This window comes from Linderina pennispora (genome assembly GCF_002104995.1).
Source record: "Linderina pennispora strain ATCC 12442 chromosome Unknown DL89scaffold_6, whole genome shotgun sequence".
NCBI classification, from domain to species: Eukaryota; Fungi; Kickxellomycota; class Kickxellomycetes; order Kickxellales; family Kickxellaceae; genus Linderina; species Linderina pennispora.
Genome location: NW_024468254.1, coordinates 1,129,434 through 1,156,264, shown reverse-complemented (window position 1 = coordinate 1,156,264; position 26,831 = coordinate 1,129,434). Strand labels below are relative to the sequence as shown.

Sequence of the window (26,831 nt, the reverse complement as noted above, 5' to 3'; positions counted from 1 at the left end):
GACCTCCTGCGTGAACGTATAGTAGTCATCGTCGCATTGCGTGACAAACGTGCGCAGCGAGCTCATGGTCACAATGCTTTCGATCACTCGCGCGTACTGGGGATTCTGCACAGATGCTTCGAGGCAGATAGGCGTAAATACATGCTGCTTGAATTTGCTGCGGTTGGCCTCAAGCCACTCCAGCGCCTTAAACGTGTCCTCGCTGAAGCTGCGCAGGTTGCTGCGCCGCCGCGCGACAACATCGTCGAGTTTGCGCAGCTCCTCGTCGCGCAGAGCCAAATCCCTGTTCATCTGCCCACCACCCCGCATCAGCTCTCGCTGTTCGTCCTGCAGCTGCTGCACCTCGTTGTTCATTTCCAGTATCCGCTCGCGACATGCCGCAATCTGGCGCTTCAGCTCCTCTGTCTCGCCCTGGGGCTTTTCTGGCGGATGGCTTGCCTCGAGCAGTGATATCTGCTCGCGCATCTTACGGATTTCCTCACGCCGCCTCTGCGCACGCTTCTTGAGTTCCTCAAATTCATTTTGCAGGTCGGTTTGTGTTTTGTCGAGTCGCTCCAGCTGGTTGAGCTGGTGGCGGGCTTCCTTCTCGAGCTCGTTGCGCTCTTCCTGCTTGCGGCGACGCGTATTCTCGGTACGGGCAATCTTGCCATCCAACGTCTTGATCTCGTCTTCAGCTGGCCCAGGCTGGTTGCGCACTTCCATGTAGTTGGTATGGGCGCGCCTGCGCTCCTCCTTGCGTCGATCGTGCCCAGCCTTGGCCTCGGTGTATTTTACAACCGGTATGAGTGCAGTAAGTACGCGCATCTGGGACTCTGCTGCCTGCCGCTCTTGCCACCGCTGCACATCACGCTCTAGCACATCGTTCTGCTTGCGCAGTGTCTCGGTGTCCTGGCGGAGCCGCTGGATCTCAGTCAGTTTTTGTCGCTCTTGTGTGCGTCTCTCGACAATTTTCTTTTGCAAGTCCCACAGATCATCTCGACCCAGCGCCTTTTGCGTCTCCTTGAGGAGCTCCTGTGGCGACATCTTTGAGAACTCCACCACCCGGTCCTGCGGCAGAAATTGGCACAGGTTGTTGACCTGGATATGCATCGACTTTGTCATACTGCTGACCTCGCTGAAAGTTGCCGCTCTGCCATTAAGCTTCCATGACGACATGTTGTTCTGGTGGTTGATATCGCGCCGAATCCGCACCGGACCACTTCCATCTTTGCCAGCCAGCGTAATCTCGATTGACCCTGACTCGTGCCCGTGCTTAACGTACTCGCTAATATCCTTGGCACGACCTAGGACCGAAGGCTTTTCGCCAAGACCCAGCGCTATAGCGCACACAATCGTGCTCTTGCCAGTACCGTTGGGGCCAATGATCATGTTGAGGTTTGGTCCTGGCGACACCTCGATGCGGTCGTATGTGACAAAGTTGCGAAGGCTTATATGCATGATTGACCCGGCGCGGTACTCGTCAGGACTATGCTGTGCATTGACCAGCCTGCTGCCTGTTTGGTTTGGTGCAGGTGAGTCGGTGTCAGAGCCCACGTCATCCGCAGCCTCGGACTCTGCTGTCTCGTAGCTGCTAGAAGACGATAGGCCATTCAGGTCCCCCTTGGCATATCGCACGCCGTTGGTGGTCCCCTGTTTGTTTGCTGAGCGCCGTCCGCTCATTGTGTCAGAATGTTGAATAATGTAGCTGGTGCGAAAGCAAAGAGCGGATTTTTTTCTCACAAAGCAACGCGAAAACCAGGCTAACGCGCGCGTGTGGTTGATGGATCAAATTTAGCTAAGCCACATAGAGTTTAGCTGATCTGATCTGGTCTGACCGAATCAGCCCATGCAACGACTGACGATGGCCTTGGTGGTTGCATCTCGCTATGGACATTATCCACACACTTCCCAGCATTTCCCGCTGATGCTACTGGATAATATAGCAGGTGATGTCGCCAGGGCGTGTCACTCCAGCTGAAATCTCAAGAGAATTTATTCAACAAACGTTCAGCAGTCGAGATAGTCCGCAGCCATCATCAGCTCCAGAGATATTTCAAGGTCAAATTCAAAGTCTGGCACTCGCTCGGTTGCACCCTCATCGGCGTACCTGTGTTTGTAAAACAGGTACTGGCACACCTTTTCCAGCACCTGGCCCTTAATTTCTGGGAATCTGATCTCGCTGGTCAGTGCCTCAGTGAACCCACCCGTTGACATGTCGAGCATATTCATTATAGTAGCCGATTGCTTGGCAACCGCCTTGTCAATAATGAATGAGAAGCCATCGCCGCTGGTCAGCTTCACAGTGGGGGATTCTTCAGTACCAGACATTGTGGAAAGAGGTATGTGTGGAATATGTTTATTACTGCTGTCAGGCGGTGCAGCCTGCACGCACAGAAAAGGGGCTCACAGGTAGCGAGGTTTAGCTATGGGAAAAGTTGATCACACGCGCTGCTTGTAATTGGGCCTATCAATGCACTTGTCCTCAGAGAATAACGCACACATAGAGGCAGGCATTCTGTGCAGATTTTGCGCCATCGACGATATTAGCGTTGAGGAGGAAAAGTCCGACGACCCATCAGAAGCTGGCAGAGGCCTTCCATCAACATTACTGATGGACAAGCTGTTCGATAGCTGAGGCAGAGATTGATCACAATCTTTTGTTCTGGCTTTGCTGCATCAACGCTAATGATAATCAAGCCATCCTGTTGACCCCGAAGCAGCAGCACACTTCAACACCATGATGACAAGCCAACTGCATGTATTTTCAGATACCTTGGGACTAGCCCGTCCTCATTTTCTCCTCCGTAGCTCTTGCTGCTCTGTTTTTAATAAGGGATTGAGAATATTTATCCACATTGCTGAAGGTTTACACGGCTGACCATAGGTAATATGTCTCTCATTGAGCCAATTGAAGCAGGCTCGTTGTCGATCGGTATATAGTCTCTGCATTCGGTCAATACGCTGTTTTTGAAACACAGCTTTATTACGAAACTACCACTAAACGAGTTTAATTCCTCTCATAGAAACTCTTCAGCCCCATGAAGCCCTCGTAGCTATGAGCATCCTCTCCGAGAAGCTCTTCGAAAGTGTCGACCCAGTTGTAGGTGTGGAAGTTTTCCATTCTCTTGTCTGGAAGTCTCTCATCGAGCCCAGTATCAGACGGCTTTTCGACTGAGAAAAGAAGCAGATACATCTTGCGAGGCATCGACTTCAAAAGCTTGGGGCAGCCCGCCGAGAGGAGCTTCAGAAATATGTCTTCATTTGCCATCCAGAGTTCCCGGGCTTCAATCAGCGAGTTGCGTCACTATCTCGATGCCACGTTTTATCCATGGTATCCTTCAGACTGATCGCTTTTGACGAAAGCCTCTGGTAGATTTGCTTGAAGATCACTAACAATAGCGACTCCAGACCATCGGCAAGCAAGCGGCATCTCATTTCGTGCAGAGTTCGCCTTGAAGTTATCCAGCACGTCGTCAACCAACGAGTTGCTGATTCTATCAAATAGGGTTGGTCTATCGATTTCGGCGAGAAGCTCGTCCAGCGCACACGTCAGCATGTCAGCAGAAAGCACTTCCCCCATCTTCCTGCGTCTCTGGGCAAGTGCTCCTGATTTGCAGCTGATGGATTTGCGCAACTCGCCTTCAGACGTACATTTTTTGGACATGAACTGGACAGTTTTGCAACGCTTGTTCCTCGAAGCATTATCCATGGAGGTGCCCTATATATCCTCAATATATAATATTAGTATACCAAGCATCAATGGTGGTATAGGAATAACCCTACCATATCTACATAGGCAAACAAAATTATGTAGTGCATACCGTTTCTGCAGTAGATTGGAGTGTTTGTTGAAGAGAGCGCTTCGTTGAATCGTTGAGATTATCCCAGAGCTTATATCAACTCTACAGGTGCACTATCACTTACTGCTGCAGCAGAGCACCTACCCATGGCGTTTTTGAGGCGCACCAAATTTCCTGGGGCGAGAGAAGCGCCAGACGCCACCTGCGTGAAAAACGTTTCGGCGGTATAGTAGCTCATCTTGAAGTAAATAAAATAAAACAACGAAATGCAACAAAAATAGGCCAGTGAAGGTAAGTCAATTGGTGAATATCAATGCGAAGAAATGCGAATAAAAGAAAATGAAAAGGGAGTAAAGAGCCAAGCTGTTTACTCAAAGTGGGGTTAGTTGCATTAAAGCACTAATTACTTCTGGGTGATCACAGTAATACTAGCCCTTCAAGAGCATCTCAGCGAGCAACATGTCAGCCATTTTGAAACGGGTGCGCCAACAGTACATGAAAGCCACGTAACGCCAAATGGCTCGGGGAATGCACAAGCCAGCGGCACAAAACAACCTGAGAAGCATGAGCGCCTAGACACATTTTACTTCTCGTGACAACTGCACCTCTGACATAGGCCCAGCATGATCTGTCGCTCTGCAGGCGTCAAAAAAGCAGTGTGCTTGCCGCAGGTGACCTGGGCAATTTATGCCAGTCCAGCAGTGCCATTCACATGCGCTAGGCGCAGATAGGAGAGGTAGGAGTATATTACGTTTAATGCACTTGGGGGTTTAGGAGGAGCGGAGAAAAATTTGCCAACTCAGAGAAGCGATTCACCAAGCGAACACCGAACGAGCGAGCAGCCAACGGCCACCGTCTGGCGCAGGGACTCGGGGTCGCCCAGCGCAGGGTTGACCTCGACAAGATCAAGGGACACCAGGCATCCGGTCTCGGCGACAGCTTCGCAGATATAATGGCCCTCACGGAAGGTCAGGCCGCCGCGCACGGGGGTTCCCGTAGCAGGCGCAACCGACGGGTCGAGGGCATCGACGTCGAAGCTCATGTGTACCGGCAGCGTCCGGTCCTTGTTGACGTGGTCCAGCGCCATCTCGACGACCTTGCCGATACCGTGACGGTCGACATCGTGCATGCTGAAGGCCTTGATGTTGTGCTTGCGCAGAATTGCCTTCTCAGTAGCATCGACGTCGCGCAGGCCAATGTAGACGAGGCGGTCCTTACGGATGCACGGCTTGATCCAGTCAAACGGACTCTCAGCATCGCAGATGCCGAGGACAAATGACAGCGGGCAGCCATGCAGGTTGCCAGACTCCGTCGTGTCAGGTGTGTTGATGTCCGCGTGCGCATCGACCCAGATCACGCACAGATCATCGCCATACACCGACGAGCTGCCCACCAGGGTGCCCATGCCGATCGAGTGGTCGCCGCCCAGAGTCACAGCAATGTTGCCCTTCTCGCACTGGGCGCGCACCTGCTCGGCGACGCGGCGTGCAGCCATCGACACATAGCGTGGGTTCTTCATCTTGCCGATAGGCGGATCATCGGCCGGCTTCATGGTCTGGTACTTGTCCATGCCATCGCTGAGCTCGATGTTGTAGCCCATGTCCTGGATCTGGTCGAGAACGCCAAAGCGCATCATTTCGACAGGTCCGTCGTCGACGCCGCCCTTGGGCTGCCCGCCGCTGAACGGCACGCATGTGATGCCCACGGTCTTGGGGTTCTTGAGGAACTTGGTGCGCGCAGCCATCAGGCTGGCATCAGTGGTGTTGTAGTCGACAGGAGCCATTATATGTGAAGAATTCAGTGGATGGGTAGAGTTCAGAGAAAGAAAGAGGTGTGCTTGAGTTTCTTGGATACCGGATGTCTAGCTGGGAGGGAGAGACGGTTTTTAAGTATTGGGCTTCTTGTAGTAGACGGCTGCTAGTGTTTGTTTAGGCAGGACTCAATAACGCTTTTGTTGGGGACAGAAGACCGTGCCGGCTTGTCGGAAGTTGCGACCAGAAAAATAAATGGACCGATACGTTGCGACCTGGTTGGCGGGGAAGATGCTCGGCAGAGGGGGGAAGGAACTGACGACAGACTTACCGTTTCAAAAGAAATATGAAGAGAGATGCTGCGCTGCTGTGTTTTGCGATGAAACGAGGTTTGGAGCGGGCAGGCTACCCCCCTTTTATACTTTTCAGGGATGGGCACATCACAGTCGTGCCAGCCGCACACACACGCATGTAGCTGGGCAGAGCGTGTGGGAACAAAATGCCAATTTGCGCACCTGCCGCTGAATGACCACCAGCCAATTATAGTGGTGTTTCCCCTGTGCCACGTGAACTGCAGCCAATCAGAGACCAGAGATCACCCGTGATGCGGTTCGCACAAAATAGTTTCCCGCCTCCAGAGCCTACCGTGCTGGATAGTACTACGCCATGCACTGCGTTTTTGCCCGCCCAGCTCTTATCGATGTAGTCGCAAACTCGGAAATGCCGAAGCCACAGAATCGCACTGCACGTCACAATGGGGGCCCAGCCTACCTGCAGTAGAGATTGAAGGTGATTGCATTTGATACGGAAAAGTATAATCAGGAAGGAAGGGGTAGGATGATTAGCAATGACCTCATGCAGCAGCATACGTGGCACGCTCCATGGGAAGGCAAAAGCTCGGGCCTAAGCGCCGATCTTGGCGTTGTACGCTGCCAGCTCCTTGTCGAACTTGGCCTTGGCCTCCTTGGCCCGCAGCACATACGGCGCCTTCTCTGCATCAGACAGCGACCTCCACTGGGCCGCCACCGTCTTTGCCTGGGCGCTCATTTCAGTGATCCCCTGGACAGGCAGTGACTGCGACAACTTCTCAGAAGCATACACGATGTATGACGTTGGCGGGCGCTTAGGTGCGAACGGGTCCTTAAGCAGAGTCATCCGCGACCCCTTGCCCTCCTTGGCTACCGCTGCGTTGATACGGCGGCGGCGCTTGTTCTCAAGGTCAACCAGTTTGCGGTCCACTGTAGCCCACCATTGGCGCAGCTCCTGCTCGTACTTCTTCTTCAACTCGGTCTGCTGGACTTGGTATTTCTGCTTTTCAGCATCGCTCAGTGCCCGCCATCTCTGCGACGCCACGCGGGTGATCTCGGCTATGTTCACAACGTTGGACTGGTCCTTCTTCAGGTCAGCCGTCACTTCGTTGATGAAGATAGCAAACATGCGCGCTGGGCCCTTGGGCAGCTTCACCAGTGCCTTCTTCGAGCTGAGCTGCTCTACATGGGCGGTAGCATATCAGTCACCTGATTGAAACAGGGGTGCGCTCTCAGTGCACATTACGCAGGCTCTTAATCTCGGAGTTTGAACAAATTACTTACTCTCCAGAATTGCGGCCTTGGACGGCGGCCTGGGCTCCTTCTTTGCGGGCTTCTTCGCAGTTTTCTTCGCGGGCTTCTTCACAGCCTTCTTAGCTCCAGAACGCGTCGCACTAGCGCCAGGTTGCTGCCAAAGGGCCGACTGGCTGAATGCGCGCACTGACGGAACGAACGAGACCACACGCGAGGAAATGAGGTTACAGAACATGACTAGAGAGCAGTTTGTTAATAAAAAAGTTATGTGCAAGAGTAAATTGCGAAGAAGAAACACGCGTTGCTGCAGAAAACCTGCATGCTAGGCCAGACACACGCAGCAATTTAGTCACGTGTGCAGGATCGGCCTTGCTTGAAAATTTTTCGTAGCAAAAAACGAGCGCCAGCACACGTCTATTTTTTGACACGCTTCAGCCAATATTCAAGTTATTTGACACATTTCACACACTAAACATGGTCAAGCGGGAAGCAGGAGGCAAGGTTACAAAGCCCTCGAAAAAGACGCCAGTCAAGGCGGCTGTGAAGGCAGTAGCGGCTAAGACAAAGGTGCAGGCTGCAAAAGCCAAGGCTGCCGATGACATCGACGATATTTTTTCGTCGAAGCCTGCTGTTGCTGAAGCAGCTACTGTTCCGGCCAAGCCAACCGAACCCACACTGGCACCCGTCGTAAAGGATAAGAAGAAGAAGGCTGTCCAGGTCGTGGATGCCTCTGCTACAGCAAAGCCGATAGTGCCTCATCAGAAAAAACCGGCGGACGACCTCTTCGGCGACTCGCGTGGAGCCAACTCAAAATATACAGACGACGGCATGCGCGTCTTTTACATGGACGATCTGCACATTGGTGAGGGTGAGGGCGATACCGATCTGTGCCCCTTCGAGTGCGATTGCTGTTTCTAGTTGCAAAAAATAAAAAGAAATGCTAGTGGGGCTTCCGTGGATCGAACACGGTGCCTTATGAACTTCAGTCATACGCTCTCCCAGATGAGCTAAAGCCCCAGAAAGACACAGTCCAAGCTATTGTCCGCGCCAGTTCGTTAGAATTTGAAGAAAATAATAGCTACCTATTATATACACACAGTGGCTATGCCGCTCTCAACGGCGCTCTCATCAGGATACGTCTCCCAAACATTCACGCTGTGTGCTGTGCTTGATATCAGCGACATGCTAGAGATCAGACAGCCTCAATCGCCAGGTTTTATTTGGGAATCTATCTCCTGTGTGACTAGATGATATCCCTGAGCGACCTGTGCACTGACCCAACACTGCATTGCCATATGAAACCTGTGGACTTTGTATGAACACATGTTGTCACAGAATACCCGAAAGGGTAAGTGAGATGAACTGATTGATCGCACCTGCCTATTTCCAATCGCAATGTCCCTCATTGGGCTGGATCATGCTCTCTATAAAACATGTACAGCATATATTTATAGTTGCGACTCACAAAAGCTGCCGCTTGTAGTCAGAGTGCAGTTGGGCAGTCGAGGAAAACTGTATCTGTCCAACCAGGTACGTCTCGTTCGATTCCACCCCGTACGCCTTCTGGAGCCCGTCATCCCGCAGCTTCCAGAGCCACTGGTTGAGGTACTCCCCACGATCGAACAGGCATTTGTATGCTGGGTACGCGAGGACAATCCAGATACAGGCACTGCTGATGAATATGTCGAACGCCGTGTTCACAACACGAACAGTCTTGTTAAGCGGGTACCTCGGGAATGCAATGTGCAGTGCCGTGGTCTCGGCAATGAGCAGGAATGCAATGATGCACTGCGCAAGGTAGTTGCGGAACTCGTTGAACGAGGATGTGATTCTGCGAATCCGAATGGTGTAGTACAGAATAACTAGCCAGACCAGCCACACAATCGACAGACTTGCATACCGGAAGGCATCGCTGTAGTAGCAGAGCTGCAGCGACGGAATGAATGCGACTGTCAGGTCGTCACTAACTAGCTGGCCCGTGATGCAGTAGGAGAGAACAACCACTGCGATGATGATGATAGGCACAAGGACCGCCCACCCACGATATGGCTGCTTGCGATTGAATACCAGGTCAAGCGCATATGCACGCATTAGAATACAGCACGATGACACGTATACCAATGCCGCACGGCCCCAGATTGCCCACAGCTTGCATATCGTCCAGGAGCCGACAATATTGACGTGGCCGTTTGTTGGCAAGTCTGCCACAAACCAGAGCAGGCCTGTGATGTACATGACTGTGGCAAGCCGCACATTCTTTGCCCGGATAGGGTGGTAGCTGTAATTGAGCCAGCAATACAGCACCAGCAAGAGAGTCAGGCTGTAACAGCATATTCCGGCGATAATGATAGCTCTATCTCCGCTGCCCACAGGATCCAGGTGCAGCCTTAATGCAGTGGCCGTCTACAGAAACAGGCAAAGGTTTCCTCAGATAAGATGCCTGCACCTCCGTTCATTTCCATGCATGGCTCTGCCGACCCCTACCTGTATCCGCTGTTCGTCAGATAGCCGTGGCCCATGGTATATCCCGCTCTTCAAGAATGGCATAGAGGAGCAATAAAATGTAACAAGACTAGTGGGCAGGGGTTAGGGAGCTAGGGACTGTGCAAAGGAGAGGGGCAGCAGCAGTTTAATAAAGAGCCGATGGCAGGCGCTCCCAAGGTGCTGCACGGTCCTGCCTATCTCTCCCCAAAGTGGCAGGCAGCCTTAGCGGACCGCAGAAATCAATGCGACACTGCAATATTGCAGTTGCACATGAAGTCGCATGAGCTTATGCACAGCCTGGCGGTGTTGCAGGCAGCATACAGGTGCCTCATCTGCAAGCGGTGGTCTTCCGGCGATAGGAGGTGCAATGCGCATTGCAAATCGGTTTGCTTTTGTTTTTGCGTATCCGTGCGCCAGTATTGGACCAGGACCAAGACCATCTGTGTGCTACGCCATGATCTACATCGACGGAAGCTCTATCGGAATCCGTGTCAAAAGTTGTGGCCAGAGGTTGAGTCAGCAGAGACAAGAGGACAGCAGGCTCTCGCTGCGGCTGTTCGTGGGCAGTTTTCATGGGGCCATGGTGCCACTCCTCCATCCCAAAGAGCTGGAGGCTGCGATCTCATACCTGGCTGGTTTTCAGATATGCCGAGTGTGGTGTTGATGAGCCACACGCTCTTGCTGAGTGGGCACTTTGGAAAGACCATGTGCAAGACAGTAGTCCGGGCAATGATCATACTGACGACGGTGCACTGGACAAAGTAGCTGCAGAGCCCACTGAATAAGGAGACAATTCTGCGGATTCAGATTGTGTAGTGAGTGGTGTTAACCTTTGGGATCAAATGCATAGTTACGAGTTTATATGTAGAGTGAGTAAATGTAATATGAAAGACAGAGTGAAGAACATGAAATAGCCTGGCCAGCTTGGGATCCAATTTCATGTGGTTTGGGCGTTGGCATGGCGGCACAAGAGTAGTCTAGAGCTCCAATGTCAACACAGTGGACCCACTGCCAATTACCATGACTGGCAGACGACCATGGTCCGATTTTTTCCTACCCGACATGGCCGTTGCTGTTTAGTAGTCAGTGGTTATGCAAACAAAACACCTGTTTCTAGACTGTAGGTGTGCTGGCTGATTAATGGTGTGTCTACTGAGCAAAGTTGAATTGTATATTTAGAGAATGAAGTGTGTATCTAGAGATTGAGGAAGTCTATATGTGGCGTCTATATGAGCTGGTCAGAACTCGCTAATGTCGGGGTAAAAGTGAGCTGTGCGCACATGTTCGATCACCTTGATGGGGGTGTCGAAGAGCTGGCTGCAGCCTGAGCAAGGGCAGGTGTACATTGTGGCTGTGTGGTGCTGGCGCTAAAAAAGAACGAAATAAGAAACTGAGATAGATAGTAGTTGTGGATACTGCGAAAGCCGGCAAATGTTGCTGCGCATGTGCGAGCTTATAAAGCAGGCGGTGTACATAGCAGACATGCGGGCGATATATGTCTGCCCTGACACGTTGGGGCATACATAGTTGTCAGGGCTGCCACAGGCATCAGGGCTGTCATTTCTGGCCTCAAGAAGAATCGATCGAGAAAAAAAAAGTAGGCAGAGGCAAGGTGTCAGTTGCACACGTCTGCGGGGATGTCAACCCCACTAGCGCCCCCAACGATCCCGGGTAAAAAGGAGCCGGATCGGCTGGTGGCAAAACAAGAAAAAAGAACCATTGCGTTCATCCAGGATCGAACTGGAGACCTTATGCGTGTGAAGCATACGTGATAGCCGACTACACCATGAACGCCGTTCAGGACGGTTAACCGCCGATTTCTGATTCTCGCCTTTTAAAATCTGTACTCGAAAGAGTCCATCTCGTACCAATGGCAAATCCCCAATTGTCTCCCTTGCATCTGGGCTCCGACCGCGGCGTCCACACCAGCTGTCGGCATTAGGCAGAGGCTGCCGCGCTTCACACCCATTTCTATGCCAATACCGTGGCAATGACACCCAGTAGAAAACTGCAAGAGTGGTGGAATGTTCATTACGCGAGAAAATAAATTAAGCAGGTTAGTAGTCGTTTGTCTGTGTAGCGTCAGCGTCGCTGGCCCAAGTACTCAGAGGCACCAGTAGTCGAAGTGCCTGTGATTCCTATTTTTTACATGCCATTGTGATGCATCAGAAAATATCCTATGTTTTGTGACGTTTTGCAAGGCTAAGGCTCTAGGTCCTTATTTATATCACCAGCAGTTGTGCTTGTGGAGTTGCGTTCAGTTCAACTGCCATTTTCATTTTTTACTTTTAAGAGCTAAGTCAACAAATACCAACTAGCGAATCTAGCGTGGTTGACGGAAATGGTTGCAGTGAACCACCAGCAGAATTGCCACATGAGATCCCCCTCCCAGAGCGCACCGTCCACAGGGCATTATCGCATTACCTCCTGCTTGTGGGCACTCTCCGCCAAAAGCATGGCCCCGGCTATCTGCGGTGATGGCCAGCCTCACAACCATGAAGAAGAAGGAGGCAACTGAAGCAGCATGAGCAGAGGCAAGGAGGGGGGAAGATGTAGCCATCAAGAGCCTGAGCGACCTCACCGGCAGCCTTGCCCGCCTCCAGAAGGAATATGAGAAGCTGTTGGAGAAGGTGCTCCGCAGAAGTGTCAAAAAGCTTCAGAGGTTGAGCGACAATGAAAATGATTATCTAAAGCACCTCATCAACGAGCAGCTGAAAGCCCTATTTGATATCCAGGCGCTAGTTGCTCAGCTATACAGGATGAAAAATACTGTTGTCAGACGTCAAGGCACTATGTAGGAGCACAAAGTTCATATACCTGGTGAGAAGACTGCCGCTGAACTGGTGGGAGAGTGCAGAAAAGCTGTTTCGTCCATGTAAGAGCCTTGATGGTAATGCTAATGCGCCGGAGAGGTATGTGGATACATATGTGATGATAGAACTCAAGGTAGATACTTTGCTAAGGGATTCAAGGAGTGAGGTGAACAGAGTGATCCTTGATTTGTGGCAATCTGAGCCGAAAATAGGAGATGTCGGCAAACACTACATATCGCTGGTATCTATATCAATCTGTGGTTACCTATTGGGTGTTTTCCAAATAGCTACATTGTTGTAACACAGTTGACATGCAGAGAAATACTGTGGAAATATATCATTTATCTGCGGTTATCACTGTGACTATCATCGGGTTACTACTCGTTTACACTGCAGACATTCCGAGACCCTGTCCCTACAATGCCTCCGCCTAGAGTTTTGTTCTCCTTCTGGTCGCTTGCCTCCTTCATCATCTATATGCAATTAGGTCGGGGCAAAGTCGGGATTTGGACCCGGGAGAGCAGGCTCTTTGGCAAACACATTTGGTCAAGCACCGTGGGTAGTCCCTCAAACTGCAACCTATATGCAGAGTAGTCTATATTCTATTTTACAAAGTGTCGACGTGGATATAAAAGGAGATTGTTCTTCAGTGGGTAGCTACTGGTCGCTGTATAAAATCTTGACCCTTTTCATTCACGTTTATACGAATAGCTAACTATATAATAGATGCAACGTGTAGTTGGTATATTGTTGTTCAATTACATACAGAGGAGTGGCAGGAAGCTAGAAAAAATGGAGAGGTGAGCAAGTGCAAATATCATCAATCGGTGACCATCTGGGTGGGGGTGGATATTGGGGGAGCATCAGTATCTGCCAGGGTAGGCGGCACGACGGGGATCATTGAGACAGAGCGGCTGCGTGCCATACGTGCGCGCTCGCACAGACGATCGTAGTTGTCAACACGACGCACAAACAGGTCGTACAGCGAACAGCGCGTTAGGCCAAGGAAGCGGAAGGGTTTGTGGGCAGCGGCTCGGGCGAAGGCAGAGTAAAGGTGGTCGTCAGCGACGCCCAGAACGCCCAGCAGCTGGGCGAGCAGACGGCCGACAAGATCGCCCAGCGCCTCGGCCTGGATTTCGGCGACAGCGGCGTCTTGGCTAATGTGGCCACACCATAGGGCGACAGGGCCCTCGATCCTGGTGGCAATGTGCATGCGCAGCGCATGGCCGTTAATGCAGAAGGCGCGGGCGCACACGAAACCGTCGGGCGGAATGACCCAGCGCGGGAATTCGGCGGTCACGGCGTGCGGCTCGGGTGCATCGGCAGGGACTGCACCCCAGGCACTGATCTCCAGGCTGCCGAGCCGGACCGGACCAGCGGGCGGCGTGCCGGGCTCGTCCACGCTGGCTTCGACGCGCACGTCGGCGTATGAGGCGGTTGTAGTATCGGCGGGCATCATGGCGGAAAACAGAGGCACGTGCTCGGCACACAGCGCGCGGCGCCAGCCAGCGCAGTACTGGGGCTGGCCGGGCGCAGTGCCAGCAGGAGAGCCGGCCAGCAGTAGACACGGCAGGTGGTAGGCAGAGCCACTGCAGGCCACGGGGGCGCAGCAGTGGAACGACGCCCCCACGCGGCCACACAGCGAGCACAGTAGGTCGGCGCGGCTGGCATCCAGGCGGCCCTCGAAGCGCACCAGCGCAGCACCGGCAGCGCCTGGGCCGGTAACTGGGCTGCTGGCGCCGCTGTGGCTGGAACCTAGGGCGCTGATGGTGGTGGAGCGCGGGCCCCAGGCCCACGCCAGACACTCGACGTGCACCCACTGGCTGGCGGCGTGACCGGGCGCAGCATGCAGCAGCGGGACGAGGCGGCCCAGCTGCGCACTGTCGCCATGCAGGCTGCAGAGCATGCAGACACGGCGGTCGCCGGCCCAGGTGCTGAACTGGGTCTCCAGCGCGTCGATGGCGAAGCGGTCAAAGCGGACGTCGCTCTGGGTCAGGCTCAGCAGCATGTTGGCTGCCTCGGTCTCGGGTTCCTGCTTGACCGGCGCCGCAAAGCTGGCGACATGTGGGGCGCTGGGTGAGTCGCTGGCTGTGGGTATGGGGGGTGCGCACTTGGGCACTTGTTGCAGACACGCTGGCAGACAGACTGGATCGGTTTCAGGCTCACCGCCAGAGACCATCAGACAGCACGCCGGGCACACGTACGGCGCGTCCTCCAGCGTGAGCAGAGCGTCGTAGACGTGTGGCGTCAGGCGCGGGTCGCAGGCAGTGTGGATCCACACAGCGCAGACGTCGCAGCAAACCATATTGGCGCCGGCGGTTGTGCTGGCGTATGTGGCCACGCATTGTGGACAGACTTTGCCCTTTTCGATCTGTTGCGTGCAGAGCCCGCACAGGTTGAAGTCGCATCCCCATGCCACGCGCGCTGTCCACTCGGCCGCCGCCTTGCCGTCGGCCGGAGCGCCGTCGGCCATGGAAAATCCACACTCGCGGCAGGCCACGCACTGGTCGCACACCCACCGGCCATTCTCGCGTGCCAGCCCGGCCAGCCCGTCACGGTGCACCGCACGCTGGGCGCTACAGTGCGCGTGCATGCACGTACCGCATTGGTCGCACTGCAAAAGCTCCGGCGGCCGATCGTCCAGACACCCGGCGCACACGCGGCACGCCGGGCACAGAAACCGTGCCGCGTCGCGCACCAGCGGGCTGACGCAGAAGCCGTGGTACCGATCGCCGCATGCCTGGCACTCCAGCAGCGCCGAGCCGCTCGACCCACACTGCGTGCAGAGCGCAATACCCTGCAGCGCTGCGTCATCCGTCAGACACGGCAGGCGCGCAGCAATATCAGCGAAGGTCGCGCTGACAGCCGCAGCCATGCCGACCAGTTCGTCAGTAGCGCCCGGCGAGCCCCCAGGCGAACTCACAGGGACCGGCGGAACATCGGCGGGCTGGCGGTGTGCGCGGCGCTGGCGCAGCCAGACGTCCAGCGCACCGCCGATCCTGCGTCGCAGCAGCTGGCGGCGCTGGGCACGCAGGGCCTTTGCTTCGGCGTGTGGGCGCGCCAGGGCCTGGGCGCGCTCGCGGAAAAACGCCAGGGTGGCCTTGGTCTGCAGCGTCTGCTCGGCGTCGGGCACACGCGACAGCTTGGCGTGGCGCGACATGTCGGGGATGCTCTTGCGCTTGCGGCTGTGGGGCGTCAGGCGCTCGTCGCCGTGGGCCGCCAGCTGCACAAACATGGCCATCGACGACGCATGCGCTGTGGCCGAGATGGCGTCTGCTGCCGCCGCCGCCGCGCGCCGCTGCTTGACGCATCCCAGCGCCAGCCCGTGCTCCACGCGCTGCGCCAGCCCGTCCACCAGCGTGCTGTCCGGCTCCGACTCGCTGTCCGACGCTGCCCGGCTCGGCGCTGCGCGCGTACGGCTAATGCGCGCGCACAGCTCGCGTCGCAGCGCATCCAGCGTCACCTCGATTGTATCGCCGGTTCCGCCTGCCAATCGCTCGCCTAGCGCGCGGTTCGGGTCGTCCCTTGCAAACCGCACGCGGCAGGCCGTCCAGCCGTTGACCGCCACGCGACCCTCGGTGCTGGTCGGCGCCTTCTGTTTGGATCGGCTGGCCCGCCGTCCCACCTCCTCGTCGCCGTCTCTGCGGTGCTTGTGTGCGCGCGCCTGGGCTCGCATCACCCGGCACACTGCCGTGGCCCATGCCGACGGCGTCTCGAACTCTGCCCGCATGAACTCTCTGCCGTATGTGCCCACAAAGTCTGCTGGCACGGGCTCCCAGCTTGCCTCAAATGCCCCTGTTGCCGTGACTACTGCTGTGAACGGCCAGTTGTTGCACACCACCGTGTTTCCTGCTGTCAGCAGGCCCTCGTCCACCAGGTGCGAGATCAGGATCTTGCCGTTGGCCGGTAGCGATAGTACTCGCTTGGCCATTTCCCCTGTTGTGTCGCCCATTTTCTCGTCAACTGCTGGTCGATCGACCATTACCCGAAATCCACTGCGAATGAGACCAAAAATTCTCCCTCTAGTGTTTGGTATATGTGTGCGGGGGCCGTTCAACTGTTCTTCCGGAATGTGCTATTGTTGCGAATGCAGCGCGGAATAATAATAAAAATAGCCCAGGAATGCAGAAGCGTCTAGCTGAGACGATAGTATTGCTGCCAGGAGGGAATCGGAGCAGAGAGGCTAAATGTGCTGAATGCAAAGAGAATGTTTGGCTGTCAGTACCTCAAGAAAAAGTTTACCACAGCCAGCAGCCAGCTTACAAACAGCCTTTTTGGCCATTGGCTCTACTGCCAGTATCCCAGTCACGTGTGATTTTTAGCAGAAATCAGCGAGCGGACCCACGCTGCCAAGCGCTCCTAGTCGATTTTATGTCACCTGGACTGCGTCCAGCTCTTTCTTCTCTCTTGACCCTGAGTTTTTTCTTCCTCTATTTATTTTGCAACTCTTTCTCTTTTCCTACCAATGAGCTACTACGGTGGCCAAGACGATGTCGGCGGCTTCTACGCCCCCCGCGGCTACGGCGACAATGACGACGAGTCGCGCAACTCGAGAAACAACAACTACACCATGCCGGGCGCCGGCTACGGCGGGCCCTACGCTGGCCACGGGGAGGGCCCATCACAGGGCGGCTATGGTTCGCACGGTGGTCAGCCGGGACGCTACCAGGACAATGGCCCCTACCACGGGTCTTCCGGCAGCAATTCCAGCCAGCCTCAGGGCAATAGCCATGGCGGGCCTTATGGAAACGACGGCCCGGGCGGATACGGCAGCAGCTCTGGTCCCCGCCCTTCTCATGGCAGCCCTTATGGTGGGCCTGCGGGAAACGACGGCCCTGGCGGATATGGTGGCAACTCTGGTCCTCGCCCTCCCCAGGGCGGTAACAACCAGGGTGGTCCTTATGGTGGCCCTTCTGGAAACAGTGGTCCTGGTGGATACGGCGGCAACTCTGGCCCGCGTCCTTCCCATGATGGCCCCTCAGGAAACGACGGCCCTGGCGGATATGGCAACAACTCTGGTCCCCGTCCACCGCAGGGCGGCAACAACCAGGGTGGTCCGTATGGTGGTCCTCCAGGAAACGACGGCCCTGGTGGATATGGTAGCAACTCCGGTCCTCGCCCTCCCCAGGGCGGCAACAACCAAGGTGGTCCTTATGGCGGTCCCTCTGGAAACAGTGGTCCAGGCGGATACGGCGGCAACTCTGGCCCGCGTCCTTCCCATGATGGTCCTCCAAGAAACGATGGTCCTGGCGGATATGGCAACAACTCTGGTCCCCGTCCTCCGCAGGGCGGCAATAACCAGGGTGGTCCGTATGGCGGTCCTCCAGGAAACAGCGGTCCAGGCGGATATGGCAACAACTCCGGTCCCCGCCCTCCGCAGGGTGGCCCGTACGGCGGTGGCAATGGCAACCAGCGGCCGCCCCAGAACAACAGTGATGGACCGCCGCGCCCCCCAGGCCCGTCATCGAGCATGTACAATCCGTCGCAGGGTGGCCCACAGGGCCGTCCCCAAGGCGGCAACCAGGGCCGCCCGCAGGGAAGCGGCGGACCGCCTCGTCCCCCCGGGGGAGGTGGTGGAGGTGGTGGCGGCGGCGCGCCGGCTGATCCTCTGAGTGGTCTATTGGGCGGCGGCGGCGGCGGCCTGGATATGGCTGCACTGGCCCCGATGGCCATGGGACTGCTTGGTGGTGGTGGTAGCAAGGCTGGTGGTGGAGGTGGAGGTGGTGCTGGCGGACTTGGCGCGCTTGCAGCCTTTGCTCCCATGGCCATGGGGCTTCTGGGTGGTGGTGGCAACAAGTCTGGCGGCGGCGGTGGCGGCGGCGGCGGAGGGGCCGGCGGCCTGGGTCCTCTGCTCGGCATGGCCTCGTCATTCCTTGGTGGAGGCGGTGGAGGTGGTGGTGGCGGAGGCAAATCCGGTGGTGGTCAGAGCTCCTTCTTCTCCAAGATCCTGGGCAATGTCTTTGGTGGCGGTAGCCGCGACCTGGCCGGAATCCCGACCAGTGGGCTGCCTGCACACGAAGCGCAAAAGTTCTTTACTGAAATCTACCAACAGAAACGCGACCTCGCGCGCTACTCCGATGAGCAGCTGGGCGCGGCAGCCGCCGTCAAGGCCATCTCGCAGATGCAGTCCACAAATGCCTTGAATGTCGAGGATGAGCGCGATGAGGCGTCGCAGAAGCTGCTTGGCGCGGTCATGGGCGAGGCTGTCAACCTGCATCAGCGCCATGAGGACCAGGGTGGCAGTGCCGATAAGGAGGCGACTGCTACGGCCGCGGTGCAGACCGCTTTGGGCATTCTCGAGGAGGCCGGCAAGGAGCCGCATGGCCGTCGGGCGTCGGGTGGAAACAGCGGGGGAGGCTATGGCGGGCAGTATGGCGGCTATGGCGGCTATGACAACTCGTCTGGTGGATATGGTGGTCCGGGCGGATATGATGGTCCGGGGGGCTTCAGCGCTCCTGGTGGCTTCAGTGCTGCTCCGGCTGGTTTCAGCGCGCCTGGGTATAGCAACCCTGGCGGTTACCACAACTACTGAACACAGCGCTTACTTTATTGGGTGTGGTTGATGGATAAATAAATAATTTACTTTAAGAAACACCTCTTGCGGGGGCTTCTTTGTTGCCGGAGTGGCGCCAAAAGCATTGGCAGCAATGGCCGTAGAGCGACGGAACCGTTCAGGAATACTGCCTGAATCACAGTGACTGGAAAATGAGCCTGAAGTTTAGAACTGCTGCGAGATCGTGGTTCAAGAGCCGAGACGAATAGGCCCGCCTGTATTGTGCCATGGCCCGCTTACATGACTCGCTTGTACAGCGGAGAAGGCCATGGCACTTCACAGTTGGGTTCTTCGATCTCTGGTAGGGCCGCGGGTTAGGAACATGCCGGAATGTCTGCAGCGACTTTTCGCAGCAGAATGGGCACATCGACGATGTCCGGAATTCGTCGATCAGATAGACCTCAAAGCCATGGTGCTTGAACTTGTCGTGCCATCCCTTGCCACGAATCGGCGCATGGCGCCGGGCCATCGCCGCACTCCAATTGCCCATGATCAGCACTGGATCTGAGCCGAACCTGCTCCGGAGTTTTGCGGCAAGCCAGCGATTCCAAGTCTGAGCACCAAGGATGTGGAAATTGAGTGATTCGTTTATTGAACTGCTGGACCTGCAAAATGCGAAGGAGCTATGATGAATAGCGCTTAAAAATTGAACCCGGAACCATATATCAATGGGTGCAATTAAGACATGTTTGACACCTTACGATCTGGATCCATCGACCAAAAAAAAATAGTGCTTCTAGGAGTCCACAGAGCGAGTCACGCATACTCGTTTTGAGGCTCAAAAGAGCGCAAGTCTTTTCAGCCGATCAAAAACGTTCTAAGGAGCGGTCGGACACTTTTGGACTATAAAATTGTCTGTAGAGGTAGTCGATAGTCCAACAACTGTAATAATAGCTAGACTGCCCAGACATTTGTGCTTACTGGTGCGGGGCATGCAGCCCTTGGTGCAGTTTCAGGGGGAAAAATACGATTGCAAGAGAGTAAGGAAGCTTTTACGATAGTTACTTGTTCTCGTAGGCCAGGAATTCGTCCAGATAGGTTTTGGTAGCAGGCGCACGGTTCTTTGGACGGCGACCACGTGCCGGCTTTCCAGGCAGCTTGCGCGACATCCCATCCACAGACGACGGCGGCTCGACGCTGCTTGCACGACTGCTGTACCCGGTCGTGCTCATGGCGGTATCGGCGTTCGGCGTCGCTTCATTGCTCGACGCCCTGCTAATGCCCGCCGAGATTTCATCGTCAGCCAGCAGGCGAGCAGGCGGCAATAATGCGCGCGAAACCTCACACTGGTCAATACTGGCCAGTTCCCGCTGCAGCCGTTCGAGCTCCTGGTCGGGCTCCTCACTGTCCATGTGCATGGCTATTTGGTCACAAATGTGCTCGCGGCGACGCACCTGCACCATATACGATTGCTCGAGCATCTGGCAGCGCCGGCGGATGCTGCCAGAGACGTAGTTTTGCAAAAGTTCGAGCTCCGAAAGCAGAGCCGAGTCGCGCTTGCCGCGCGGATCCAGCCATTTCTTGAGCTGGTCGAGCTGCGCCGTCGTCGCATAGTACCCCCACAGATCGTCATTGGGCGGCAGGGATTCTGAGGGATTCGGGAACGCGAGCCGCTGCAGCTGCTCGTCCTCGTCACAAATGACGTGCCGCCAGGCCGGTGGCAGCTCCAGGGCCCAGGTGTTGCGGGCAAAGCGCGGCAAACGCGCCAGTGCGTCGTTGCAGTCGTCCTTGGTAGCCGGCTGCACCAAAACGCGGCCGCAGCCGCCAGTCAGCGGGCAGCCGCCGACGCCGTCCAGGAAGTAGTACCGGGAGAAGAACCGGTCGCAGCCGATGGGTGTCAGGCGGCCGATGTTATGGCGACGTAGCTCACGCTCAATATGGTCCAGGCGTCTGGCGACCGTGCGTTCGCTTTCGCCGAGCCTTCGGCGCTCGCGCTGTCTCTGCTGTTCTTCTTCCTTCTCCTTGCGGCCAGTGGCGCGCGACACATTAGCACCAGGCGTAATCAGCAGGTCGGCGGCGTCGGCGCGGTCCAGATTGGCCAGGGATTCAGTGATTTTCTTGGCTTCGCGGCGCAGTTCCAGACGCTCGCGCTTTAATTCGGCAGTGACCTCGGAGCACTGGTCGAGGTAGTCGCGGATGCTCTCGTTGTTTGTACATTCGCCGACCAGGAGCTCCAAAAGTAAAAGGCGCTGCTCGGCAGTCAGAATCTGGTAGAGCTTGGATTCGAGATTGGTTGAGGTCAGGGAGTCGTCGGCCCACAGCTGCTCGTAGATGGCGGTTAGCTCCTGGTAGTCGTAGGCGGCTTCGTTGAGCCAGCCAATAAGCGTAGCGGCCCAGGTGCCTGAAGTGATCTTGGATGCAGCCCAGCTGCGCGATAAATGGCGAATTAGCGCGTGCGGGCGCATGGCAGTTAGATCGACGCTGGGCACATCAGTGCTCTGTTCATCAACATCCATCGTGGAGTCGTCGTCAACAGCGACATCCTCGGAATCGGAGACCACAGGTGTTGCCGGCTTGCTCTTTGGCGGGCGGCCGCGTTTGCGCTTCGGCTTGATCTCCTCCTCTTCCTCCTCCTCCTCCTCCTCTTCCTCACCCTCGTCGTCGCTGGGGTCGGTGGACGATGTGCCCATGGTCGAGCTGTACTGCAGGCGTGAGTGACGGGTGCGGCGCGCAATGGCATTGTCGTCACCATTCTGGAGCTGTTGTGCAATGGTCTTGTTGGCGCGCAGTTTAGCTGAGCGCGAGCCGAGTCGGGACGCAGTGGGCGGCTTTTGGAGAGCCACCGGCTTCTCTAATTGCCTGACTGGCGGCTCCACGTGCTTGATTGGCTTGTCGACGTCCATGGCGTGCTCGTCAGTGCCGATTACAGTGGCGGCCACGGGCTCCTCGTCCTCCTGGTCAGACATGTTCTCGTTCTGGTATTCTACCATCAGTGATACCCGCGCCTCGACATTGCTTGGCAGCTGGGTGCGCTTTCTATCAGCAATGATCGAGTTCAGCAAGGCAATGGTGGTCTCACGGTACACGGTGCTGAAGCATGCAGTGGACGGATCCGGTGCTTGGCCGGGCTGCTCATGGACCAACGCGGTCTCAAAGTAGTCCAGCGGGTAGGGATCGAGGTTGAGCGGGGTGCTGAAGCAGCTGATGAACATGTATGTAGCCAGGGTGCGCGACACCAGTGCACTGGGCACTTGCCAGGTGGTAATGGGCACCGGCCAGCGCTGTAGCTCTTCGGGCTCCTCGGCATTGCCCTGGGGGAAGAAGTCGGTAATTTTCTGCTTCTTTTTCTCAACCCTGTCGCGCAATGCCCACAAAAGGCCTGCGCGATTCTTGATGTGGTTGTACTGGATAAAGTCGAGGTCCTCGATCGGCAGGCGGCGGAACGGCTTGACCAAGAGTTGGCGTTCGTCGGGATGCGGATCCGCCTCGGTGTTGAGCAGCTGCGCAATAGCCACGCGGGCCGGCTCGGGCGCTGGTGGTGGCGGACGCGCGGCAGGTCCGCGCAATAGCAGCGCCTGGCCACGGTACATGTACGGGATGCGGAAACGCTCGCGCCACGTAAACCTGATAATCCATGGAGAGCCGGGCCGTGAGCCGCGCAAAGTATGGGCATCCAAGAACTGGCGCAGGGCGACCTTGGTGAAGACATTGCGGGAACGGCTCAGCTCGCTGGCGGGCACTGTGATGTCGCTGTCGTCGATAGGCATCCCATCCATGTCAAACAGGCGCACAGTAAACAGCCTCTGCATGCGGCCATCCATGTTTATGATTTCGGGCGCCGAGTCGCCCAGCCGCTCAATGGCGATTTGCGCGCCGGTCTGCGTCTCCGCAGACATTGCGTGCGGCAGCGCGCCAATACCGACTACCACGCACTCATACATGGCGCCCTGCGTATCCGGGTACTTGACGTCCAGGTGCTCGCCCAGGAAGAAATCGTACAGAAAACGGTAATACAGGGCGTCGATGGCTTGCGAGATCGGCAGGCGCGACTGGCTGATAAATAGGAGCATTTCGCAGATCAGCGCGTCGGAGAAGCCGATGCCCGTGGTGCGGTGGTAGGAGGCGCGTTCGGATAACAAGGCCTGCTCGTATGTCAGCCCGGACTGGCCCGACGCAGAGCACGTCCAGATGGTGCGGCGGTACAGCGCCATGCGCTCCAGGTACTTGTCGTAGTCGTCAAAGAGCTCGTCGGTGAACCGGATCTGCCACCCTTGCGGCCGCGACGCCGTGCTGTCCACTGCTGGCGGCGGGACGCGCTCTATGGGCTTTCCATCCAGGAGCGGCATGGATAATGAAAAATATAGCGTGATTGATAAAAAAAATTTTCTTTTTGGCAAAAGTGGAGGAGAAGTACTCAAAAAAACGCGAACGTCAACATGTCGGACGTGTTGGTGATCAAGCCTCCCTCCCCGCATATGGGCTTTCTGCGATGCTCGCCCCGATTGCGTTTTCCTTTGAGTGGATGACACTCACGCGTACGCTGCAGAAAAGACTTATCTGCGTGTCCTTGTAGAACGTCCTGAGTCCTCCCCTGGAGAGCCCACAAGTCCCAAAGGGGCGGATGCGTGCTGCGTACTTTTTCTTCGCACTCTGCCTCAGCAGCGGCGAGACCCCACTGCGCAAAAACCAAAAAAGGACCCATTTTGATCAATTTGATCAAGTGCCTATGCTGGCAACGGCTGCTGGACCAGCTTTGACACACCTAACATGATGCATTTTTAGAACTATCACCACGCAATGTGCATACGCGCTATTCCTCCTTGGCTGGCATCTCTTTCTAGCTACTATTCTTTTCTCGTACACTTTTCTACACTACAGGAATTAAAAACGTAAATGTCCGAAGGTCTGTCGAGAAGACGAGTTGCACCTGTGCGCGAAGCCGATGATGAGAGACGCGCAGGGACAACAGCCAATTCGCCGTCACCGAATCCGGCAGCAGATGAGGGCAAAAGCGACAAGGCGCCGCTCCTGACACTAATGGAGGAGACGCTTCTCCTGGGGCTGAAGGACCAAGAGGGCTACTTGTCGTTCTGGAACGACTCTCTGTCATACGTGCTGCGCGGCTGCATGCTGATGGAGCTGGCACTGCGGCGGCGGATCCGCATCAGCAAGGATGCGTTCACAGGCATGACAAGCCTGAGCGATCGCCCCCTGGAGATTATCTCAACGCGGCCCACAGGCGAAGTCCTCCTGGACGAAGCGCTGCGGGCAATGAAGGGCAGTGAAATGCCGCGCAGCGTCTCCTCCTGGATGGACCTGCTGAGCGGCGAGACGTGGAATATCGCCAAGGCCGGGTACCAATTGAAGCAGGTGCGCGAGCGCCTGGCTAAGGGGCTGGTGGACAAGGGCGTGCTGCGCACCGAGAAGCGTAATTTCCTGTTCTTTGACATGGCTACGCATCCGGTGCAGGACGGGCGCGCCAAGGACGAGGTCATTGTAAGGGTGTTCGATACGCTGAATTTGCCGCGTGCTGCCGCCATGCCGACACGCTCGCAGCGGGCGTCGGGCACGGCCTCGCCGGTAAACGGCAGTGCGTACAGAGCCTATGGCGTCGGGCAGGGCATCAGCGGGCAGACCGGACGACTGAAGATGGCCGGCGTGGCCAACTCCCGGTACTATAAGGGCGAGGAGGAGCGCCGGTTTGCACTGCTGAGACGTGTCTGTCTGGTGAGTGCAGCGTGCGCGGGCAGTGTGCTGGAGAACCCGCTGACGCACATGGACATGGAGACGCGCGATCGCGCGGTGGCTCGCGCCGAGGACCTGATGGACGTCTACGGGCACTGGCCGTTCAAGAAGGACTCGCCGCTGTACTCGCCCGAAGTCGACTCGGGTGAGGCCGGCGACCTGATGGTCCAGGAGGTCGTGGCTGCGGTCATCTGTGTGCTGAGGAAAATGGACAAGCTGATCTAATTTCTTCTCGATTCTTTTTTACAACCTTTAAAGCTTGCGCGACAGATCCGCGTAGAACTGCACCACGCGCGGGTGCGCCATGATGCACTGCGGGGAGAAATTCAGCACCTGCAGGGACTCCAGGCCGATGGCGCGGCTCAGTGCCACATACGCCTGACCCTTCTCAAAGATCTTGCCCAGGTCCACCAGCACCCGGTCGATGGTCTGCCCCTGGCTCTTATGTATCGACAGTGCCCACGCCAGAATCAACGGCAGCTGCGTGCGCCTGAATCTATGTCCGCCAGCCTCTACCTCGCTAGCCTCCGGCACAATGGTCATCTGCACGCCGGTCGTGAACCTGACCACCGGGTACTCGCGCACCCCCACCATTTCAAACCCCTTGACCACCCCGCGGCTGCCGTTAACCAGGCCTTGCTCCGGCATATTCTTGATCAGCATCACCTGCGCCCCCTGCTTGATCTCAAGCGTCCGCGGTGCCATCACCACTGCATCGATCTTCTTGCGCATCTCATCCTCCACCCGCATGCTCTCGCGGCCGCGCTGCGTGAAATTATCCGTGCTATGGAACACGGTTTTCTTGCCCTCCAGGGACTCGAGCCGCCGCAGGTTGGCCGTCTCCACCTGATTGCGTAGTGCGTAGAGCTCGGTTGCCTCGATGCCGTCGTTTGGGTAGCTGGGTTTGCGGGCGAGCGCGCGGAACTGCGCAAGGGTCTGGTCAGAGAGCCGTCCGAGCCGCATTTCATTGAGCATATCGACGAACCGCATGTCCTTTTGCCTGAACACATGTGTCAAAACAATGGTATTTTCAATCTGCTGCCACGCCTTGGATTCGAACGCGAATCCGGCCTGGCTGCTGCGGTCGACCGGCGGCAGTTGGTAGAAATCGCCGGTTATGACTAGCTGGATGCCGCCAAAGAACGCGGTGGATTTGCGCACGCGCCTGGCAATAAACTCCAGGGCATCGAATAGCGCCGCATCGAGCATCGACACTTCGTCAATAATCAGAACCCTGACCTTGTTCCACCGCATAATGGCATTCCGACTCTTTAGCACAAAATTCAGTAACGACTGCATCGTGCCCTTGCCGTAGCCGACGCCAGCAAAGCTGTGGATTGTGCGGCCGCCGATATGGAATGCTGCAATGCCTGTTGACGCTGTCACTTGGATTTCGTCTGGAGGCAAGAGCAGCTGGTTCTGGAACGCATTGATGATTTCTCGCATCAGTACTGATTTGCCCGTGCCGGCCGAGCCCGTGATGAACACCGAGGAACGCTGGTTCACTGCCATATTGAAGGCTTCCAGCTGCTTTGCTGACAAACTCACAGAACTCGATGGTTGGATGTCGTCAACTGGAATTGTTGGCTGGCTCATACGAGCCGACACCACCGAGCTGAATAAATCAGATTTCTGCACACGCGCCGGCTGCGATCGGGACTGGCCGAAATACTGGCTTTTAGTGGGCTCGACTGTTGCTGGCCGCGAATACGGCGTCGCGCGTGCTTTGTTGCTGTGTACTGAGCGCGTTTCGACCAGTGTCGAGGTCTTTGATCCCGACGTGGACTTTTTGCTGAACGCCAATGTCGTCTGCTTCTTTTTGCTGTTCTGCGTAAACATATTTTAGATTATTTTTAAGCAACTGGAGAAGAAAAGGGCTCAGGAGTTTTTTTTTTTGAGCAGTTACTGAAGCCCGACTATAACGCGTACGCGGTGCGTTCGGTGGGAAAAAATCGCAAATTTGATTCTTGGTTGATCATTTTTGTGCATTTTCAGGTTGCTGCGCCTAAGCCACATTTGCTTCTCCATGCTGCTGCGGTTGCTGAGGTGGCATGGGCGACACATGGCGAGCGCTCAGTTCCCATCTCCCTTCTCTTTCCACTGAAATGATTTTGTGCTATATACTTCATGGTGTAACAAGGTCCCCACACACGGAGGTCCTTGGCCAACAAGCATTGTTTTATTCCATTTCAAGATCCCTTGAA

The 26,831-nt window shown here is 56.0% G+C and overlaps 8 protein-coding genes and 2 non-coding genes across 10 annotated transcripts; 3 read left to right on the top strand and 7 right to left on the bottom strand.

The window, feature by feature from the left end:
- Nucleotides 1–1,887: 1,887 nt before the first annotated feature.
- Nucleotides 1,888–2,329, bottom strand: DL89DRAFT_267581 (POZ domain-containing protein). Its single transcript, XM_040887556.1, has one exon. The coding sequence runs from the start codon at nucleotides 2,305–2,307 to the stop codon at nucleotides 1,987–1,989; it is 321 nt and encodes a 106-aa protein (XP_040743996.1). The 5' UTR covers nucleotides 2,308–2,329; the 3' UTR covers nucleotides 1,888–1,986.
- A 1,835-nt stretch (nucleotides 2,330–4,164) lies between these two features.
- DL89DRAFT_267578 (Ureohydrolase) lies at nucleotides 4,165–5,908 on the bottom strand. Its single transcript, XM_040887555.1, has one exon. It carries the CDS (start codon nucleotides 5,560–5,562, stop codon nucleotides 4,579–4,581), a length of 984 nt encoding a protein of 327 aa, XP_040743995.1. The 5' UTR covers nucleotides 5,563–5,908; the 3' UTR covers nucleotides 4,165–4,578.
- Nucleotides 5,909–6,256: 348 nt separating this feature from the next.
- Nucleotides 6,257–7,378, bottom strand: DL89DRAFT_267577 (uncharacterized protein). The gene is made up of 2 exons (XM_040887554.1): nucleotides 7,123–7,378; nucleotides 6,257–7,020 (listed from the first exon to the last, which is right to left on the bottom strand). The coding sequence occupies exons 1-2, from the start codon at nucleotides 7,325–7,327 to the stop codon at nucleotides 6,434–6,436; spliced, it is 792 nt and encodes a 263-aa protein (XP_040743994.1). The 5' UTR covers nucleotides 7,328–7,378; the 3' UTR covers nucleotides 6,257–6,433.
- A 139-nt stretch (nucleotides 7,379–7,517) lies between these two features.
- DL89DRAFT_267576 (DUF1764-domain-containing protein) lies at nucleotides 7,518–8,043 on the top strand. The gene has a single exon (XM_040887553.1). It carries the CDS (start codon nucleotides 7,567–7,569, stop codon nucleotides 8,008–8,010), a length of 444 nt encoding a protein of 147 aa, XP_040743993.1. The 5' UTR covers nucleotides 7,518–7,566; the 3' UTR covers nucleotides 8,011–8,043.
- DL89DRAFT_t68 lies at nucleotides 8,037–8,109 on the bottom strand. The gene has a single exon. It is a non-coding gene; the product is annotated as a tRNA-Phe (tRNA).
- Nucleotides 8,110–8,476: 367 nt separating this feature from the next.
- On the bottom strand, nucleotides 8,477–9,675 carry DL89DRAFT_267575 (uncharacterized protein). The gene has a single exon (XM_040887552.1). It carries the CDS (start codon nucleotides 9,325–9,327, stop codon nucleotides 8,554–8,556), a length of 774 nt encoding a protein of 257 aa, XP_040743992.1. The 5' UTR covers nucleotides 9,328–9,675; the 3' UTR covers nucleotides 8,477–8,553.
- Nucleotides 9,676–11,296: 1,621 nt separating this feature from the next.
- On the bottom strand, nucleotides 11,297–11,370 carry DL89DRAFT_t67. Its single transcript has one exon. It is a non-coding gene; the product is annotated as a tRNA-Val (tRNA).
- A 1,736-nt stretch (nucleotides 11,371–13,106) lies between these two features.
- Nucleotides 13,107–16,612, bottom strand: DL89DRAFT_283902 (uncharacterized protein). Its single transcript, XM_040889758.1, has one exon. The coding sequence runs from the start codon at nucleotides 16,369–16,371 to the stop codon at nucleotides 13,210–13,212; it is 3,162 nt and encodes a 1,053-aa protein (XP_040743991.1). The 5' UTR covers nucleotides 16,372–16,612; the 3' UTR covers nucleotides 13,107–13,209.
- A 242-nt stretch (nucleotides 16,613–16,854) lies between these two features.
- On the top strand, nucleotides 16,855–18,921 carry DL89DRAFT_257604 (uncharacterized protein; the record flags this gene model as incomplete). The annotated part of the gene is made up of 1 exon (XM_040885543.1): nucleotides 16,855–18,921. The coding sequence occupies one exon, from the start codon at nucleotides 16,855–16,857 to the stop codon at nucleotides 18,919–18,921; it is 2,067 nt and encodes a 688-aa protein (XP_040743990.1).
- Nucleotides 18,922–22,246: 3,325 nt separating this feature from the next.
- DL89DRAFT_274921 (GPP34-domain-containing protein) lies at nucleotides 22,247–24,852 on the top strand (the record flags this gene model as incomplete). The annotated part of the gene is made up of 4 exons (XM_040889242.1): nucleotides 22,247–22,265; nucleotides 22,394–22,466; nucleotides 23,799–24,378; nucleotides 24,565–24,852. The coding sequence occupies 4 exons, from the start codon at nucleotides 22,247–22,249 to the stop codon at nucleotides 24,850–24,852; spliced, it is 960 nt and encodes a 319-aa protein (XP_040743989.1).
- Nucleotides 24,853–26,831: the final 1,979 nt, after the last annotated feature.

What these genes read in the sequence shown, in the direction of transcription:
- DL89DRAFT_267581 (XM_040887556.1), bottom strand. Translation starts at nt 2,307, where the DNA reads ATGTCTGGTACTGAAGAATCCCCCACTGTGAAGCTGACCAGCGGCGAT.
- DL89DRAFT_267576 (XM_040887553.1), top strand. Translation starts at nt 7,567, where the DNA reads ATGGTCAAGCGGGAAGCAGGAGGCAAGGTTACAAAGCCCTCGAAAAAG.
- DL89DRAFT_267575 (XM_040887552.1), bottom strand. Translation starts at nt 9,327, where the DNA reads ATGTACATCACAGGCCTGCTCTGGTTTGTGGCAGACTTGCCAACAAAC.
- DL89DRAFT_283902 (XM_040889758.1), bottom strand. Translation starts at nt 16,371, where the DNA reads ATGGTCGATCGACCAGCAGTTGACGAGAAAATGGGCGACACAACAGGG.
- DL89DRAFT_267577 (XM_040887554.1), bottom strand. Translation starts at nt 7,327, where the DNA reads ATGTTCTGTAACCTCATTTCCTCGCGTGTGGTCTCGTTCGTTCCGTCA. An exon ending in CAAGGCCGCAATTCTGGAGA is followed by an intron (nt 7,021 to 7,122) that starts GTAAGTAATTTG and finishes CCGCCCATGTAG; the next exon opens with AGCAGCTCAGCTCGAAGAAG.
- DL89DRAFT_267578 (XM_040887555.1), bottom strand. Translation starts at nt 5,562, where the DNA reads ATGGCTCCTGTCGACTACAACACCACTGATGCCAGCCTGATGGCTGCG.